This window comes from Trachemys scripta, chromosome 6 (genome assembly GCF_013100865.1).
Source record: "Trachemys scripta elegans isolate TJP31775 chromosome 6, CAS_Tse_1.0, whole genome shotgun sequence".
Lineage (NCBI taxonomy): Eukaryota > Metazoa > Chordata > Testudines > Emydidae > Trachemys > Trachemys scripta.
Window position 1 is genome coordinate 77,658,207 of NC_048303.1, and position 18,870 is coordinate 77,677,076.

Below are 18,870 nucleotides of genomic sequence, written 5' to 3' on the forward strand. Positions count from 1 at the left end.
TCCTCTCCATTGGCCTCTCAGGAGCTTGAGCAGTCAAGGAGTCCTCCATGAGGCAGGTAGCTTCCTACAGCTTTTCCAGTTGATGTCTGCAGACCCAATCTCAACCTTCTAGTAGGAGGATCTATATGAACTGCTTGAGGATGATCAGCTCCCCAGGCTGGGGTCTTGTCCAGTTTCCAGCTTTAATCAGCACCAGCAGAAGCCCTTCAGCTTCTGGGCCACCATTTGAGGCCTGGCCTTGTGATTGTACTCTCATTCTGGAAGTGCTGACAGTAAGTTATGCCTAATCAATCCAATATAGCTTAATCAGTTTAGCCTTGGGCAGCCATTCCATCAAGACCTTGGTATGCTGCCTGACCTTCCCCCGTCAACAAGACAGCTAGCCTGATGGCCCATTTCTCTAGGGGCCATTATGATGCTGTTACTACTTTCTCAAAAGTTACATGGAAGGAGTCTGTGTCGTCATCTGCCATCATCTTGAGAAGCGTCAGGGCCAAGGGCATTCCCTAAATCTCAGGAGGTTTGTCTCCTGACATTGAGGGATTTGAGCGGCTTTTTAAAGACAGCAGGTCAGTTGTATATTATAGTAACTGTTAGTGCATTGTCATCTGCTTGAACAGCTGCTGTAGTCACTACTGTTGCTGTGATTACAAATAGACTAGCCACTGTAGGAGCTGATTCACTTCTATGGGGATTTTTGTTTGTTTTTTTCCACCCTTTCAGGGACTAAAAATCCCATTTCTGGTACCACATGTCAGCAGCCAGGAATACCACCTTGGGCAATGTGCTAGTTTGAACAGCCTGGTCACTCCTTCACCCAGGCAGAGGTGGCTTAAAAGAAAGCCGTTGGTCCTAAGAGTTTTTGTCCCTGTCTTCTTCTCTTGGAATCTAAGCAGCTCAGATACACCCTAGTGCTTGCTTGTCTGGCAGGGACGTGTTGCTCTCTTGAAATCACAAGTTCTTCTGCTCTCTTTCTTCCTGTTTCTCCCTCTTTATACTTGGGCTTGTTTGCTGCAGCAGCTGAGATGTGTCTCTCTGTAAATGACCTTTCTCACAGCTAAGCTGGGGGAGGCGGGGGCTGGTTTTGCTGTTTGTAGGAAAAAGACAGGATTCTCAACCCCTGCCTGCCTGTGTTTTGTGTGGGGTTTGTAGATCCCTTCACAGTATTTTTTAAAAAAACAAAAGAAAAGAACACCACCAAGAAATGTACATACATTCTCCTGTTCCAAAAATCAAACCTCAAACAAGCATCAAGAAATGTAGCCCGGAGTAGCTTTACTTTATGGGATGAATTTTAACTTCCTCATAGCTAATCTTCTCCTCATGATCCACTGCAGATACGTGTAAATACTAAACTGTGGCCACATTTGTACGTTAGTATGACATCTTGTCTTCTCTTCAAACATTAAATATCTACATAATGTTTATTTTAGTACCTCACAACACATAATTGCCCTTTTAATATAATGTTCTAGTACTTCAAACTAAAGGTCCTGTTCTGACCCTTCTATTGATGGTAGACTTAGTTTTCTTGTAAGTTTCTAGTTGAAGAATAAAATAAAGGTGTGTGATTGTGGAAATTCTGGTAGAAAGCATCATGCATAGCTTGAATGTATACATAGTGCCATCACATATACTAAGCACTAAGAAACATACAAAGAACAAATACAATTTTCATGAAAATGTAGACTAGGATAGTTAGTTTTAATAATAAACATTGGCTTTTTAAAAATACTTATGCTTGAATTATATAAATGATTGCAAAGTCTGAATTTTGAGAGAAACTGGGATGTCAATAAAAGAAACAAAAAACTAAAATAGTTTTTTTTAAAAAAGGGGGTTACTTCAACTACTTATATACAAGCTGTGAAGGTCATATCAAGAAAACTATTGGAGATGCAAGATACTTTAAAAGGTTAGTTCTTGGACTAGCTTGTTCTAGACCTACAGGAAGAAAGGCTACTCTTGTACTGTGTAATACACAGAAGTTGTTTCAGGAAGTGTGGGTGAGCCACTGAGTGGCCAGAGGCTACAGTATAATTAATTTTGACATCTTTGTATGGGGGAAAAAATCATACAATTAAATAGCACTGTGATATTAAAGTTCAAGAAATTGCCTTTTTTTAAAAAGAAGGGAATTAGAAATAGCCCAAAGGGAAAAGATAGGAAATTAGAACCAGCATAGAGGCTGCTAAAGAATACCTTATTATAGTTACCAAACAAAGCAAAATACAAAGTGGAAGAGAGGGGGAAAGTGTGGTTAAATAGCAGGTACAAGTCTGTGTTTAGATCAATAAATATTTTTTTAAAAGAAGTCCAGTCCAAACTATAATATAATAGAAAATAATTTTGACGGAATGTAGTTTAGGAAGTGTAGCAGGGTCAGTCGCTTGCCAAGCACCCCCTCATGGCCAGAGGTCACTCTGTGGCACTCTGCCTCTGATTCTCTCCCACTTCAGGGCTCCTTGAGAACTGCACACAGGTTTTCTCGGTTAACACCCTCTACCCCTACCTAAGGCTGGTTTATTAACAGAAACAATTATTTTCTAAGTTACCACCACCCTTACCTAGGGCTGGTTTATTAACAGGAACAGTTTCTGAACAATCCTCAGGGTCCTAAAATACAAGACTATCACCACACAAAAGTTCATACTTAGCTCTAGTGTCTTCTCATCACCAGAGTTCTTTTTCTATCTCAGACTGTTCTCTCAGCCAGTCTTCCCTACTCTTCCTAGATGGCGCTCAGCCTTCTGACTTTGGCTTCCAGGCCCAAACTCAAAGTCTCTCTCGGAGGCCTCCTGCTCCCTGGGCTCTGGCCTCAAAAGCCCCTGGTGTCAGTGTCTTCACTGCAAGAGCCATTCTCACTCATTGCAGTTTCCTGAACATACCTTTTCCTGAAGCTCCCTGCTGCCCTTTCTAGGGAAAACAGCTAATCATATAGTAATCAGGGTTGGGAGTTCCAGGCCCTCCAGACCTTAAGGGGCAAGCCATCCTGTTACAAGAAGGCTTGGGGAAAATTCTAAAAGCAAATAGACAAGTATAGTAAGAGAAATATTTCAAAGATATTTTAAGTACATCAGTAATAAAAGCCTGCAGATGAATACTTGCATCCACAAGAGCATCAGGGTGCAAATCAAAGAAGTTAAGTCCAACTAAGCTAAATCATTCTTTTGCATTGATCTTCACCAGACAGGATAATAGGGAAATACCTATCATAAGGTTATTGCTTACAGATATTGAAGCTGAGGCCTAGTCAGAGATAGAGATGTCAAATAAAAAGGTGATAGAAGAACTTGAGAAGTGAAACTGTAATAGATCACCAAAAGTGCCTGTTCAGCTGTGATTCCTCATTTCCCTGACTGGAATACGTTTTTAGGGCTTGTTTGCACAATGCTGTAAAGCACATTAGAGAGGCATAGACTGTGCTGGCGTGAACTAAATGGTACCTACTTCGCATTAACATAGTCCTGATTATGTGCAGGATAATATGAGATATGAGACGGTGGGGGCGAAGGACCTGTCTGGTTTTAAGATTAAGTTAGATAAGTTTATGGAGGGAATGGTTTAATGGAAAAACATGATTTTAGCCAAGGAATACCGAGCCATGGCAGGTAAATAGTATAATGGCTAACAAGGGTCAGGCTGGAGACTCTTGCCTACATGCTCGGGGTTTTACTGATCGCCATATTTGGGGTCGGGAAGGAATTTTCCTCCAGGGTAGATTGGCAGAGGCCCTGGAGGTTTTTCGCCTTCCTCCGCAGCATGGGGCAGGGATCGCTAGCAGGAGGATTCTCTGCCAATTGAAGTCACTAAGCCACAGGATTTGGGGACTTCAACATCAGAGTCAAGGGAAGGGGTAGGGACGGCTTTGTGGCCTGCAGCATGCAGGGGTTCAGACCAGATGATCATAATGGTCCCTTCTGACCTTAAAGTCTATGAGTCTATGAGGTACCTTTTAGTTCATGCCAGCAAGGTCTCATGGGGCAGTTAGAAGGCAGTATATTAGAGCACACTACAGATGACGCCTCTCTAATGTGCTTGACTGCATCATATAGACAAGCCCTTAGACAAGGTATATCTTAACTGCAGGGCTTTATGAACCTTGATATGTCCATTTGTGGGATTTTTATAAAGAAACTGCTGAACCCAAAGATCCAAGAATCAGCCCCCATCACACACAATTGGCCCTCTTCTCTCCTATGTCTCACTGACCCATGCACTTTATTTTTTTGATGTCTTCTGTGAGTTCTCTCCAAGTGAGGTCCACCCTTAGGATTTTTGAGTGAGTGAGTGAGTGAAACTTAATTGACTAATTTTGTGCCCCTACTACATTTAATTAATTCATTTTAAATAAAAATGGTGGGGTGTCTTTGAGTCCTATCAATTTCCTTTGCTACAGGAAAGGAGGAGCCTAGCTGTTGTAGTGTTTATTCAGTGCTGTCTGGCAACATCTGGACTTAACAGATAGTATGAAGCAAATGAAGATGGAGATGTTTCTGCAATTTTTAGCAAAGTAGCTGCAGCTTTATTTAACACATTCAACTAGCAAACCATACAAGATCACTCCTGATGGGTAATCTGTACTGCAGCTGCAAAGATGGAAAAGGACAGGAAGTAGCCAATCCAGACTGCCTTCCTGCAACCCCTGGAGGCTTGCATCTAGAACCTCTCTAACTATCTAGGGCATGACCAGTCCGCCAAAACCAAGGTCCATGTAAACCAACTTATTCTAGGGCTTGCCAGTCCCAAGATCCTGGTTTAGATGTAAAGTAGAGCTGCAATGTAGTGCATTCGGAAATAAAGTTTATTACAATTCCTGTAGCAGTACCGCCATTTTACATGCACTTCCTGAAGACCATTTAATATGAGGGAATTCTGATTCCTTTTCTTGCTTTTTTACAGTATGAATTTGTTTGCTCTATGGGGTGGAGTTAAGATTGCAATGGTTATTTATGTGGGACTTTGTGGTATCTTACTGAAGTGCAACACTTTCTCTAAACTTCCTGAGATTTTAATGTTTGTTTGGGTTTCTTCCCTCAACTCTTAATATTCTTGAAAGGTAATATGCCTGTAACCATATCTATTTTTTGTGGGGGAATTCTCCCTTTTTTTAAAGGTCCTGTGGTCCACTGGAGCGGAGCTCTGTTCCATCAGGTCCTCCTAGGGCTGCAATGGCCAAACTTTTCAGTTTGTGAGCTAAACGTAGTATGTTCAAAAGATCAAGACACCACAATCAATAATGTGGGACAAATTCTCTGCCTGTTTTCCTCCTTTTAGTCCTGCTTAGACAGTGCTAAGGGAGTAGAAGCTATCTATGGGGGAATCCCCATGCGTAGTATAGCCTGCTCTTACATTTTCCTCTCTGCACTCCATGGTGCAGAGTGCAGTTCAGGAGTTTGGGGGTTACTAAAATACACTGTGCATCAGCTATCCCTATCTGACATGTGGTCCCTTTGGAAACAATAGCCAGATGGCATAACTTACAGCAGACCCCTGATTGCTTTGATTTGACTTTCCTGTCACAGAGGATGTACTCAATAAGCTTATTATGCCTCTAGAGACTCTTTGGGGGTATCCCCCTTGCATACCTCAGGAGATCCATGGGAATGGGGGAATGTTTCCCTGTTCTTTCTTTCTTTCTTTCTTTCTTTCATATAGATCTCAGGCGGTCTGCAGGAAGAAAGGCTTGGGTGAGAATGGTGGTTGGGGGCAGTCTACTGAGGGGGCATTCTCCTGTTTTGCTAACCAAAAGTTCATTTTAGGAGACCCAGGGAATGAAGAACCCCTAACCCCTCTCCCAGGGGGAAGGGATAGCTCAGTGGTTTGAGCATTGGCCTGCTAAACCCAGGGTTATGAGTTCAATCCTTGAGGGGGCCATTTAGGGATCTGGGGCAAAAATCTGTCTGGGGATTGGTCTTGCTTTGAGCAGGGGGTTGGACTAGATGACCTCCTGAGGTCCCTTCCAACCCTGATATTCTATGCTTCTAAGGAAGATGAAGGTGATTTGAGTGTACAGAGGGAAACACGTTAATGAACGAGCAAGGTTATTGACCTTACTCCTGCTTTGAGCTCTTACATCCTCTGATTATCAAGAAAATGCAAAGCCTCAAGATCCTATTGAACTCATTTCTAGATACACACATAACAATAATGCCAAGCATAGCTTTCACTTTCATCTTGCCAGGAGAGTACCTCTCACATGAGATCCTAGCTACTGAGATCTATGTTTTTCACCGCCTAGCTGATTACTGTAATTCACTCTGTTTCAGACTGAATAAAGTTACATTACACAATGAAGCTCCAGCTTATGCAGAATACAGCAGATGGCTCTTGAAAAAGAAAAACATAACAAACATATCATACTCTCCACTGGGTCTCCACTAGGTACCAAAGACAGTTCCAAGTACTGGTCGTAATATTTAAATCCCATAATGGAATAGTGCTCATCTGTTTTAAAGGCCAACTTTTTATCCACAAACAACTAAGACAGCTTTTCTCCATGGGAGTGCTAACACTGATGGAGCCTAGGTTCAAACTCTCAGAAGCAGGGGCTGAGGGTTATTCCATGATAGGTTGCATCTATAGTATGACTTACCAAGATAAGATGGAGCCCAAAGTCTGGCTACAATACAGAAGACACTTCTCTGCAGCAGTCGTCTTGCACTAATGAAAAACAGGAAATACAGTGAAAAAGAAAAGGGAAGGGAAACAATTAAAAATCCAAGTAAATGTGGTTAAAAATAGGAAGAGGCCAAAACAGGATTTTCACAGCTATACTTAATGCAGGTACTTGGCATCTTGATATTGAGGTGATGGGTGTGTTACAATTGAGTGTGGCAAAGATCTTCCTACAGTTGAGGCATGAAGGAACTCAGACTGCATCATTTATTTGTATTCATTATTCCACCTTCGTTGTGATTAACTGATACACAAATATCAGTACAAATAAAGTAGATATAGTTTGGGACATAAACAGCTATAGCAAAAGCTGACTAGCTTGATGAACAACTTTTGTGGATATTTTTAACCTCATTTAAACAAAACCATTTATACAAACAAGTACACTGTATGATCTAATACCAGCCCTCAAAACCAAACTATATTAAAAATGCAAAGTGAACAAAAAATATTGCAAACCTTCAAACTTCATGCACTGTTATCAATTTTTGATTCTTCAGTATGCTTGTTTCACACTCACTTTATTAAAAGGTTGAAACTCCTTGAATGCTGGAACTGACAAACCTATACATAAATGATTAGGAATGCTGTGCTAGTAATTTCCAGTAGAACTCATCATTGAGTTTCCTTATAAGAACATCTCTCTCCACTTTGAACGTTACTTAGACTTGTAAAACGCCTTTTTGAGCAGTCTATTTATTCTTGAAGACAAATTGTCCAAGTCAATTCTGTTAACATTGTCACAAATTGGCACTTCTTATTGTAGATTGTATCAAATCCTGTAATGATTGCCTATTATTTTGGCTGAGAGACACATTTTGACCGTTACTGACCGCCAGTTACAATTTTTCCCTTAATTTAGGAATTCCTACTTCTTACTGAAGCCAGCTGGAAACAACTAAGGCATTACAGCACCTTTCTCAGCTGTTGGCCATGGTAATATGTATTCTCTCCAAAATATATATCTTTGGCAGGAAACAGAAAGAAGGAGTCTCGGGTAATCCTTGTGCATGCCAAATGTAAGGATTGTTATATTTAACGGCTAGATTTCAGTCCCTGAAATTATGTTTAAAAGAAGTTCAAAGGTAGGCAAGTATTCATATAGAATGTGTAGTTTTCATGCAAAAAAAACTTTAAAAATAGCTTTTCACTATATTTATCCAGGAATTTTTTTGTAGAGGCTTTAATAGGAATGTTTTACATGACTTGCAGCTTGAATGGTTTTACAGTACCTTTAGGACTGTGTCCAAAACTGCCAGATTAACAGCCACATAAAAAAACTCTGGCTGCATATTAGAGCATTTAGTCTAAACCTACAAACACAGTTGTCCTACGGGAATTTTTGCTAATCAGCTACATGGCCTCAAAATGTAGGTCACCTGAACAGTCAGAAGTAAGAAATAACTAGAACAGTACAAAAATGAACTACAGTGTGTGCAAGTGTGACATTCTTTTTTTTTTTTGGGGGGGGGGGGAAATCAGTGAGAGAGCATTCCCCAGTACATAGTAATGAAGAGTAGGTTGAAATTAAATTAGGATTTACAGAGGACACCTGCTGAACCTCCAGACTTTACTAAGGAATTGGTGGGAGTAGAGCCGTTTTACATATACTTAGTTTAATTATTTCATTAATGATTTTGACTGCATAGATTTTCTGATTACATTCATTGCCTAACAAATTAGCATGGAAGATATTGATAGTCATAAGTGGGATCTTATTTAATTAAATAATTTTAATCCTGTCCTCCAAAGCACTACATCCCCTCCCAGCTTGGTATTCTCTGCAAACTTTATAAGCATACTCTCTATGCCATTATCTCAATCATTGATGAAGATATTGAACAGAACCGGATCCAGAACTGACCCCACTCATTATGCCCTTCCAGCATGACTGTGAACCATGGATAACTACTTTCTGGGAACAGTTTTCCAACCAGTTTTGCACCCACCTTACAGTAGCTCCATCTAGCTCCATTTCCCTAGCTTGTTTATGAGAAGGTCATGTGAGATAGTAACAAAACCCTTACTAAAGTCAAGATCTGCTGCTTCCCCCCATCCCTGCATCTCCCTCTCCAACTCCTGGGCCTTTCTCCTGTCTGCTTTCTTTCTTCATATGGTTTGCAGTACTAATCCTTCAGGCCCTCTGTTCAAGGTCTGATGTCACACTGGCTTACAGGATCTTGCTAAACATGTCATACTGAGTCCTCTTCTTTCTCATCTGACTCAGGCATTCCTGGGTATGGCGGGAATACCTCAAGGCTGCAACAACTGCAGATAAAACACAGAGGTACCACTGTCATAACAGAAAGTGAAAGTTAAGGTTCAGAACTCCCTTCACTTAATTGCGCTGTTAAACAATAATAGAATACCATTTCGTGAAATGTTTTTGGATGTTTTCTACATTTTCAAATATATTGATTTCAGTTACAACACAGAATACGAAGTATACAGTGCTCAGTTTATATTTATTTTTATTACAAATATTTGCATTGTAAAACACAAAAGAAATAATATTTTTCAATTCCCCCATTGCAAGTACTGTAGTGCAATATCTTTATCATGAAAATTGAATTTACAAATGTAGAATTATGTAAAAAAAAAAACCTGCATTCAAAATGATAAATAAAAGAAATAGTATTTTTCAATTCACCTTATACAAGTACTGTAGTGCAATCTCTTTATTGTGAAAGTGCAATTTACACATGTAGATTTTTTTTTTGTTACATAACTGCTGTCAAAACCGAAACAATTTAAAACTCTAGAACCTTCAAGTCCATTCAGTTCTACTTCTTGTTCAGCCAATCGCTCAGACAAACAAGTTTCTTTACATTTGCAGGAGATAATGCTGCCCCCTTCTTGTTTACAATGTCACCTGAAATTGAGAACAGGCATTCACATGGCACCATTATAGCCATCCTCACAAGATATTTACGTGCCAAATGCCCTAAAGATTCATATGTCCCTTCATGCTTCAACCAACATTCCAGAGGACATGCATCCATGCTGATGACAGGTTCTGCTCGATAACGATCCAAAGTAGCGCGGACTGACGCATGTTCATTTTCATCATCTGAGTCAGATGCCACAAGCATAAGGTTGATTTTCTTTTTTGGTGGTTCAGGTTTGGTGGTGTAGTTTCCACATTGGAGTGTTACTCTTTTAAGACTTCTGAAAGCATGCACCACACCTCGTCCCTCTCAGACTTTGGAAGGCACTTCAGATTCTTAAATCTTGGGTTGAGTGCTGTAGCTATCTTTAGAAATCTTACATTACCTTCTTTGCATTTTGTCAAATCTGCAATGAAAGTGTTCTTAAAACAAACATGTGTTGGGTCATCATCGGAGACTGCTATAACTTGAAATATATGGCAGAATGTGGGTAAAACAGAACAGGAGACATACAGTTTTCGCCAAAGAGTTCTGTTACAAATTTAATTAACACATTTTTTTAACATGCTTCATCAGCATGGAAACATGTCCTCTACAATGGTGGCCGAAGCATGAAGGGGTATACGAATGTTTAGCGTATCTGACACGTAAATACCTTGCAATGCAGGCTACAAAAGTATGAACTCCTATGACATTGTAAATATAAAGCCAGCAGCATTATCTCCCATAAATGTAAACAAACGTATTTGTCTTAGTGATTGGTTGAACCAGAAGTAGGACTGAGTGGACTAGTAGGCTCTAAAGTTTTACACTGTTTTGTTTTTGAGTGCAGTTATGTAAAAAAAATCTACATTTGTAAATTGAACTTTCATGACAAAGAGATTGCATTACGGTATTGTATGAGGTGAACTGAAAAATACTATTTATTTTGTTTACCATTTTTACAGTGCAAATATTTGTTATAAAATAATATAAAGTGAGCACAGTACACTTTGTATTCTGCGTAGCAGCCGTGTTAGTTTGTATCCGCAAAAAGAACAGGAGTACTTGTGGCACCTTAGAGACATCCGAAGAAGCGGGCTGTAGTCCACGAAAGCTTATGCTCTAATAAATTTGTTAGTCTCTAAGGTGCCACAAGTACTCCTGTTCTTTTTGTATTCTGCGTTGTAATTGAAATCATTATATTTGAAAATGTAGAAAAACGTCCAAAATATTTAATAAATTTCATTTCATAGTCTATTGCTTAACAGTGCGATTAAAACTGGAATTAATCGCGATTAATTTTTTAATCGTGATTAATATTTTTGAGTTAATCATGTGAGTTAACTGCAATTAATTGACAGCCCTAGTGGATACTGCCTTGTATCTTGTGAAGTAATTTACACCTGTGCCTAGTGTACCAAATCAGAATAGTACTGTTGTCCGTACATGACTGCACAAAGTGCATGGCAGTGTCAGGTGCATTATCAGTACAGTTGAGCTCAAGCCACCAAGTTTGGATTTTTGCTCCAAAGACTGGCATTGATAGATCCAGGGCATGTTAAATAAGGTATCTGAAACATATAGTAACTTGTTCAAGAAATTAAGATTTAAATAAAAATGTTGTACAGGCCATGTGTGTCTTTTATCAAAGTACCAGAGCCCCTGACATCCATTTACCAGGGAAACATATCAAGTTATTTTCTGTTGCAAAACATTTAATAAAGTATATAACTGCAAAAAATGGATGAAATCGATCTAGATCTAGCAGAGAGGGAACAAATGGCAACACTGTATCATTATTTTGCTATGAAATTACACTTAAAACAATGGCATATATGTGACTAGATAATTAATGTACCTGTGCCTCGTGAGATTCTGTGAACATAAAGTCAGCAAAAGAGGAAGGGCGTGTTTCACAAATTCAAATTAGATTTCATGTCCATCTGTGAGGCACTGCCCTAGTTTGCCTTCCAGGATTTTATTTCACAATCATTTTTATGGAAAAAGAAAGCTACTGTTACTGTACTATTTTTTTCTGACACTATTCACCTTGGCAACAGTAAAATGGCAAGGCTGATTGGTTTCTGACTACACTGTCAGTTCTTTGTGCAAGTTTGATTGTGTGGTGTAATGTACTTGCGTGCATCAGGTCATTTTGATAAGATTACACCTATATCACTGTTTAGCTGGCATGGAGCCTAATCTTGATTCTAAAGCCTGAAATGTTTTTTCCACACTTCCTATGGAATTTAAGATAAGAGTTTTGGCAAAGCTCCACCCACTCCACGACCAGCTGGCTCATCTATTTCTTCTCAAATGTAGAAAGTGGTCCACGCTAATATAATGTCAGGCTAACTCAGTTGAGCATGATCAATCAGGGACATCCATGGGTGGCAAATTAACATTTCCACAGTCCATCAGCATGAAAAGTATGTGCTGTATCACATGATTCTTACTTGATCTGGCCAGTACTTTGTTAAAGGATGTGCTCAGGTTTGGGACCATAATAATCACACTCAACTGTGCTGAAGAATGTCTGTCTGCTGCCTATATGTGCTACGAGTCATCTATTCTTGCTTTTAATCACTCCCAATGTATTACATGGTTCTGATAGGTGTCCGAGAGAGAACAACTGTTCAGGCTCTCTTTGCTGTGGTTGTGTTTGTCCTACTTTCAACCATTGCCTAGTCTTGATTAGGATCCAAAGGTTTGTCACTTAATTGGTTGGTGGCGTGTGATATACAGGAGGTCAGACTAGATAATCTGGTGGTTCTTTCTGGTCTGAAAGTCTATAACTATAACTAATTTACCGAGTGTACAATTTTACAGTATAGTGTCAGTTGCTAACATGAAATTACCTTCATGCAGAGCTCCAGTGATGTTTGCTTTACTGTTATATATCTTGGCACAAAGGAATGACTTCCTACAGTACAGGTGCCACTTGAAGAGTACATAAGTTGCCTATCTACAGCCATGTTTGGCACCACTTCTATAGATTCCATATTATACCCACAGAGATTTGTCTCAGTAGATGTGAGAACTTCCTCATGGCCTGTTGCAGGATTATACACATGAAAAGGCATGCTACATTTAGTGTGTATGGAGCTCTTCAGTCCATGACTTCCTCTCTTTTAGGGTTAGAGTCCCCTCTTATTGTGAGTTTGTGCCGCATATATGGTTGCCACATCTCTCCTGTTGTTTGCCTATTCTTTCTCCCTGACCCAACTTCTTCTGTTTATCTTCCCTTTTTCTGTGTATTTTAGTGGGGTTTGATTTCAATTTTTCATTCTTATTTTCTTGTTACTGCTGTTCAAGGTCTCTCCTTCCCTTCTGAATCTCTCCCTTTTTCCTCAGCATCTTCCCACAAAACCTTCTCTCCTCTCTCTGTTTCTCTCCCCTTTTCTCTGTTCCTCTTCACACTTTCCCTTTGCATAGATCCCTTGAGTATGGGAAGGAAGAAAATATCTATTAGGGTGCCTTAATCCTTGCAGGAGCTGAGAAGAAGCATTTCAGGCTGATGGGTCTTTGAAGAAACCAGAAGACAAACTTAAAAAGAATCGGCATCCACTCTGCTCATTGAGGGGAGCAATTTAGCAGTGGGGTTGGGAATATGGCAGGATCTTCATCATCCACTCCTCCTCCTCTCCAGTTTCTGTGAGCATATTCTGTTGCTCCACCCATTCTCTTTTTGTTGCCTCCAGAGGGAAAATTCAGAAATAGGGATGGGAGAGCAGGCCTTGGAGCTCAGAGGCTTCTTTTGCTTTGCTTTTTTTCCACTGGTGCTTCAAGATGTGTGTGTTCCTGATTGTAACAGGTAGATGGAACCAATGCCCAACGCTGGCAAGGTTTTATAGATTTTTGGGGGTAGGGGAAGAGCTATAATCCATAGGTTGGGAATTGCTGCCGTAAGTATTAGACACTACCATATTTTCTAGTTTACTTGTTTTAAATCAATTTTAATTTATGAAACCATGAATCTCCCTCAAATCCAAGCCCCGCTGAGGTCAAAACTTCCATTGGGTCAGGATTTCACTCCCAAGTTTTTACAGGAAAAAACAGAATTCTGACACATGCCTTTCTTCCATCTGTTGTAGTGTTCCATTACCTGTGGCAAAGGAATGCAGTCCCGAGTAATCCAATGCATGCACAAGATCACAGGAAGACATGGCAATGAATGTTTTTCCTCAGAAAAGCCTGCAGCATACAGACCCTGCCATCTTCAACCCTGCAACGAGAAAATTAACGTAAATACGATCACATCACCCAGGTTAGGTAAGCTGGAAAAAAGCCATATGACAGTGCAGAAGTTATCTTTTTCTGTATTTCCTTATGAAGGAAAATGATGGTCCTGTGATTCAAAGCACAAGGCTGGGATTTAGGCGATCTAGATTCTATCCTTATATCTCCTGTAGAATTATGTGTCACTTTAGGCATGTCATTTTAACATCTCTGTGGCTGTGTTTCCCCATATGTAAATTGAAGATAAAAATAGTTTGCAGGGGTTTCATGAAACTTAATTCATAAATGTTCGTAAAGCACACTGGTATCCATGAAAGGGATGTGATGTGGTATTCCATCTTATTATTATTACTAAACATCAAAATGTAAATATCATTATATTGGTGTTAGAAATTTATTTCAAACCAGTATTTTTCTGGTTAATTGCACCACACATTTTTATAGAGTTGAGAAAATATATAAAGTTTAGTTCGGCAAAGTTTTCTAAACAACATTCTCATGGTCCTTAAAGGACCAAGAAGGCCCTGGTTTAAGGAGCATGTACAAATGGTTCCTTCTGCCAGTCTTTCACCCAGATCACTACATCTGTCCATGATTGTGTAGAACATCAGAGATTAAATCTTCAACATAAAGAGGTCAGAGACAAACTCACTGGGACCATTTTAAAATCCAAAAGTTTCTCAAACTCTGTTTCCTATTAGAGAGCCTGGAAGAAATTCTACGACTGGTGTAGAGAGAGATCTGTTAACCATACCAATTATCCTCCAAGTAAAATCCCTAGTGGAGTTTTCATAAGGGTCTTACCATCAGCTCCTTAGAATGACAGTCTGAGCCTTGAGCATGATTGGGATATATTCAAAGATCTGCTATAGTACATCTTTTCCCAATGATTTTTTCAGAGCCCTTGTTAGGATAAACCCTCCTGTCAATAGATTATTCCTGCATGGAAAGCAAATCTAATGTCATAAACTGTCTGTAATCCTTCCTTTGAGCTAATGAAGGGTATTCCCCTTTGAAGTTGGAACCCTTATAGCATTTTGTGTAGTGGCCATTGTCTCGGCTTGCTGGATGACTGAGATGACAGCTGAGGTTTACAGACCTTATATAGTATTTCATAAGGACAAAATTGTTCTTCATGTTTTATCTGTCTTTGTGCACAATTGCCCAACTGACCTCCACCAACATCAGAACACTTTTTCCATCCAGTGAGACAGAGGCATCTCCCTGCCTCAGATGTGAGACAGGCCACGAAGTTCTACTTTACATAAATATGCAACATAGAAATTTCAGGTTGATTTAAAATGTTTTTACTTTATTTGAAGGACCAAAGTGAGGTAGTGAGGCCCATAAGGCTGAGTTATCTGAGTAGATCAGAAGATGTAGCACTGATGCTTGTAATATCAAAGTCAACCTTATCCACCAGGAGTTAGGGCCCATTCCACCAGATGCATAGAGACAATGCTTGCCTTGAGTGGATCTGCCATTTGGGCTTCCAGTCATATTGTTGGTTTGGGTTTTTTTTTTTTTTTTGCTCTGCCGGCAGGACTCGGCTTATTTTTTTTTTGCTCTGCCGGTGGGCACCTCCCCCCCCATGTGTCCCGATATTTTCTTCCCCGCATCTGGTCACCCTATTGTTGTATAGACATGCCCACAGAGCTCTTGCTCTATTCCTGTCTGCTCCACCTTTCTGGCTGGAGCTCTGGCCCTGGCTTCATTCTGTTAGCCACACCCTGCAGCTTCCTGATGCTATTTATGAGGAATTCCCTGGTCCAGCCCAGGTGTGCCTCTTTAGTAACGAGAGTTGGCTAGCCTCAGCCTTCCAGCCCTTAAGGAGCAAGCCACCCTGTTACAGGGCCTCCACACTATTAAAATACAAATATATAATTAAATGTGCAAATAACATTAGAATAGAAAAACAGTTAGTGAGGCATTACAGATGGACATAGTCCAAAGAAACACTAAATTAGGTATTCCTTGAGGTGACAAGGTTAGGCTCAAATTAGATAAGATCCATGGAGCTCTCCTTCCATTGCTGGGGCGGAGGAGAGGCGGGAAGGAAACCAGAAACCAGAACAGATATCAAAAGCTATATCTGAAGAAGCATGGGTTCCTATACTGCCTAGTAACAATATGACTGGAAGCCCAAATGGCAGATCTACTCAAGGCAAGCATTGTCTCTATGCATCTGGTGGAATGAGCCCTTGACTTTGATATTACAAGAATCAGTGCTACATCTTCTGATCTACTCAAAAAAGCCGAGTCCTGCCGGCTGAGCAAAAAAAAAAAAAACAAAACCCAGTGCTGCCGGCAGATATTGGGACAAATTGCATCCTGACCAAAGATCGGTCGGGACGCGGAACAGACACCGAAATATCGAGACGGTCCCGATTTTCTCGGGACATCTGGTCACCCTAATACAACAAAGAAAAACCTGCAACTGGCCCATGCCCGCCAGCTCAGGCTCATAGGCCTCTGGCTGTGGGGCTGTTTCATTGATGTGTATATTTCTGGGCTCAGGCTGCAGCCTGGGCTCTAGGACCCTGAGGGGTGGGAGGGCCTGAAAAGTGGCCCCTGACCTTGAGGTTGTGCTCAAGTAAGTGGCTATCACACTATAGGCCCCAGTTAGGGATCAGGGTCTCATTATGTTAGGCACTATACAGATGTGAAGTAAAAGGTCAGATCCTGCCCCACAGAGTTTACAGTTTTGGTTATGACATGCTGGATGGAACAGGTGGACAGAACAAACAAGAGAGGAGGAAGGGTAGGTGAGGCAACAGTGCTTTGAGCATGTTTTGTATGGTAAGCGGTACTCAGAGCTCACCACCTGCCTGACCATTGTCAGCTGACAGAGTTGTGTACGCATCATGGAGTGATGAGTCTTAAGGAAGGATTTTTAAGGAGAATAAGTTACCGGCTTTTTAGATATTAATGAGGCATTCATAAGCAGTTGTGAGGGAGTACGTGCAAAGATTTTTGAGGTAGAATGGTTTTGAATGGTGGGAACATTGTCACAGTGAAGGCAGTAGTCAGTGCCATAATGTTTTAATGGAAGAGCTAAGCCATGAAGGGTCTTAAAGGTAAAGAAGAGAAGCTTGTGTTTGACATATTAGGGAAGGGGGGACTCAAAGAGAGTGGTATTATCAGAGTGATGAGCAGGAAAATAATCTTAGCAACATCATTTTGAATGGATTTGAGGGGATAAGGTTGCAGTTGTCCAAGCCAGAGAGGAGGAGATTGTAGTAATTAAGATATGATATGATCATGTTTGGCCAAGTATACCATCCTATTCCTGAAATATCTCTCTCTCTCTCTCTCTCTCTCTCTGTGGATAGTCATTACTAATGTATTGCAGTGTCCATTTTTCTAGATAAAAGATATTTGCTTTATTTTCGATTTTGCAATTATTATCTTGAAATTGTGCCGTCTTGTAAGTGTATGGCATTCATGACAGGGAGGCTGTTGGGTCTACTTAGCTGGGCCCTCAAAAATTCTAATTGTTAAAATATTGGCAGCATGTCACCAAGATAGGATTCTTTTCCTCTGTTGAAAAATAAACAAGTTTCACCCCACCCATTCCTTCCCACCGACAGAGCTCCAGTGCCCTCCCAGCTTCCTTTCCTCTCTGTTGCCTCTCTCAAAAGTGCCCCAGTGCCCTCTTTCCATGCTTGCTGGCCACTTCCTTATCAGTTACTCCTGCCTTTGCTTTCACTCAGTCCACCTCCTGGTTCCTGACCCAATGGAGTCACTAGCAGAGAGGTTGGTTGTGTCAGAAGTCTTTAGACACCCTTAAGGACATCTCTACTGTCTGATTGCTTACTAACAAATTTAGTAATAGGTAATAATAGAATGAATGAACATTATACTCTGCCTTAGGTATCAAATGAACTATTTGAGTGTATAGATATATAGTTGTGTTTTTTGTTTGTTGTTTCACAGCTGCTTTAACATTCAAGTGCCTGGGAGACCAGTGGCCTGTATACTGCAGAGTGATACGAGAGAAGAACCTCTGTCAGGACATGAGGTGGTATCAACGCTGCTGTGAGACATGCAGGGACTTTTATGCGCAAAAAATGCAACAAAAGAGTTGACCTCTGTCAGGATGGCTGGCTCTCAGCTCTTTGCAATCTCATTATTTATACACACACACACACACACACACGCTTTTTCAGACCAAATATTATCAGATTACATATAATTTAATCAAATTAATTTATTTTTGCCTGCCAGACATGCTTTCTTGTTTTGGTTAGATGGCCTTTGTGTTTTATTCTCTGAGGTTTTCATAATTTTTATATGAACAGTTTTGGATACATATATCAGAATTTTTTAAAAAATAGTATTTTAAATGTTTATGTTCGGTAGGATCATCTCTCTGTTGCCAAGAAAAACCCTCATGTTATCTTGAATTTATTTTAATTTAGCTGAATAGTTTTGCTGTATTTGGAAATAAAGCCAATTTTTTTTATTTTAATTTTTTGGCATTCAGAGTCAGAATGACCTTGTTTATTTTGCAACAGATGTTGAGGTGCCTAAGCTAACATTGTTGAACAGGTTATTACAGAATGTATTGTGAAATCAGTTTCTCTTTGGGTTAGAGACATACTGTAGGAGAGAATCTACTGTAACATATAACCTGTGATAAACAAAAAAAAATCAAAATAGCGAACTAGAGATTTTGATTGTGCTCATGAACACATACTTGAACACAAGTATTGAATCAATGAAACACTGTAGAGATTTACACTGAATCACTCACTGTTGCACTGTTTGAGGTAGTTTAGAGAAACACAAGTTCTAGAATTTGTACCATCCTCTGAAACCACGTCTGTACTGTTTTAACATGTCACTTGATTTTAAATGTTTTCAGCAAAAGACCCATGCCTCTTTATGCCTTTGTCTGTCCTCTTTGCAGTTCTACAAATGGAAGAGTCCTTGTTCCTGCCATTTGTATGCGTAATCTGTTAAACATTTTCCAGTTCTTTGTTGATGACTTAGAAGATAGCTTTGTGATACTGCTTTAGTTTCATCTTTGTTTTATGAAAGTCTTTATACAAAAAAAGTTTTACAATTTTGTGAAACATTT

General features: G+C 40.0%; 1 protein-coding gene across 1 annotated transcript in view; it reads left to right on the forward strand.

The window, feature by feature from the left end:
* The window catches only part of ADAMTS19 (ADAM metallopeptidase with thrombospondin type 1 motif 19), a 266,472-nt gene extending 248,032 nt beyond the window's left edge, over positions 1-18,440 (forward strand). The window contains exons 22-23 of the mRNA XM_034773246.1: positions 13,643-13,820; positions 17,724-18,440. Of these exons, the coding sequence (XP_034629137.1) occupies positions 13,643-13,820; positions 17,724-17,875 (330 nt within the window). The 3' untranslated portion in view covers positions 17,876-18,440. The remainder of the gene's footprint in view (positions 1-13,642; positions 13,821-17,723) is intronic.
* Positions 18,441-18,870: the final 430 nt, after the last annotated feature.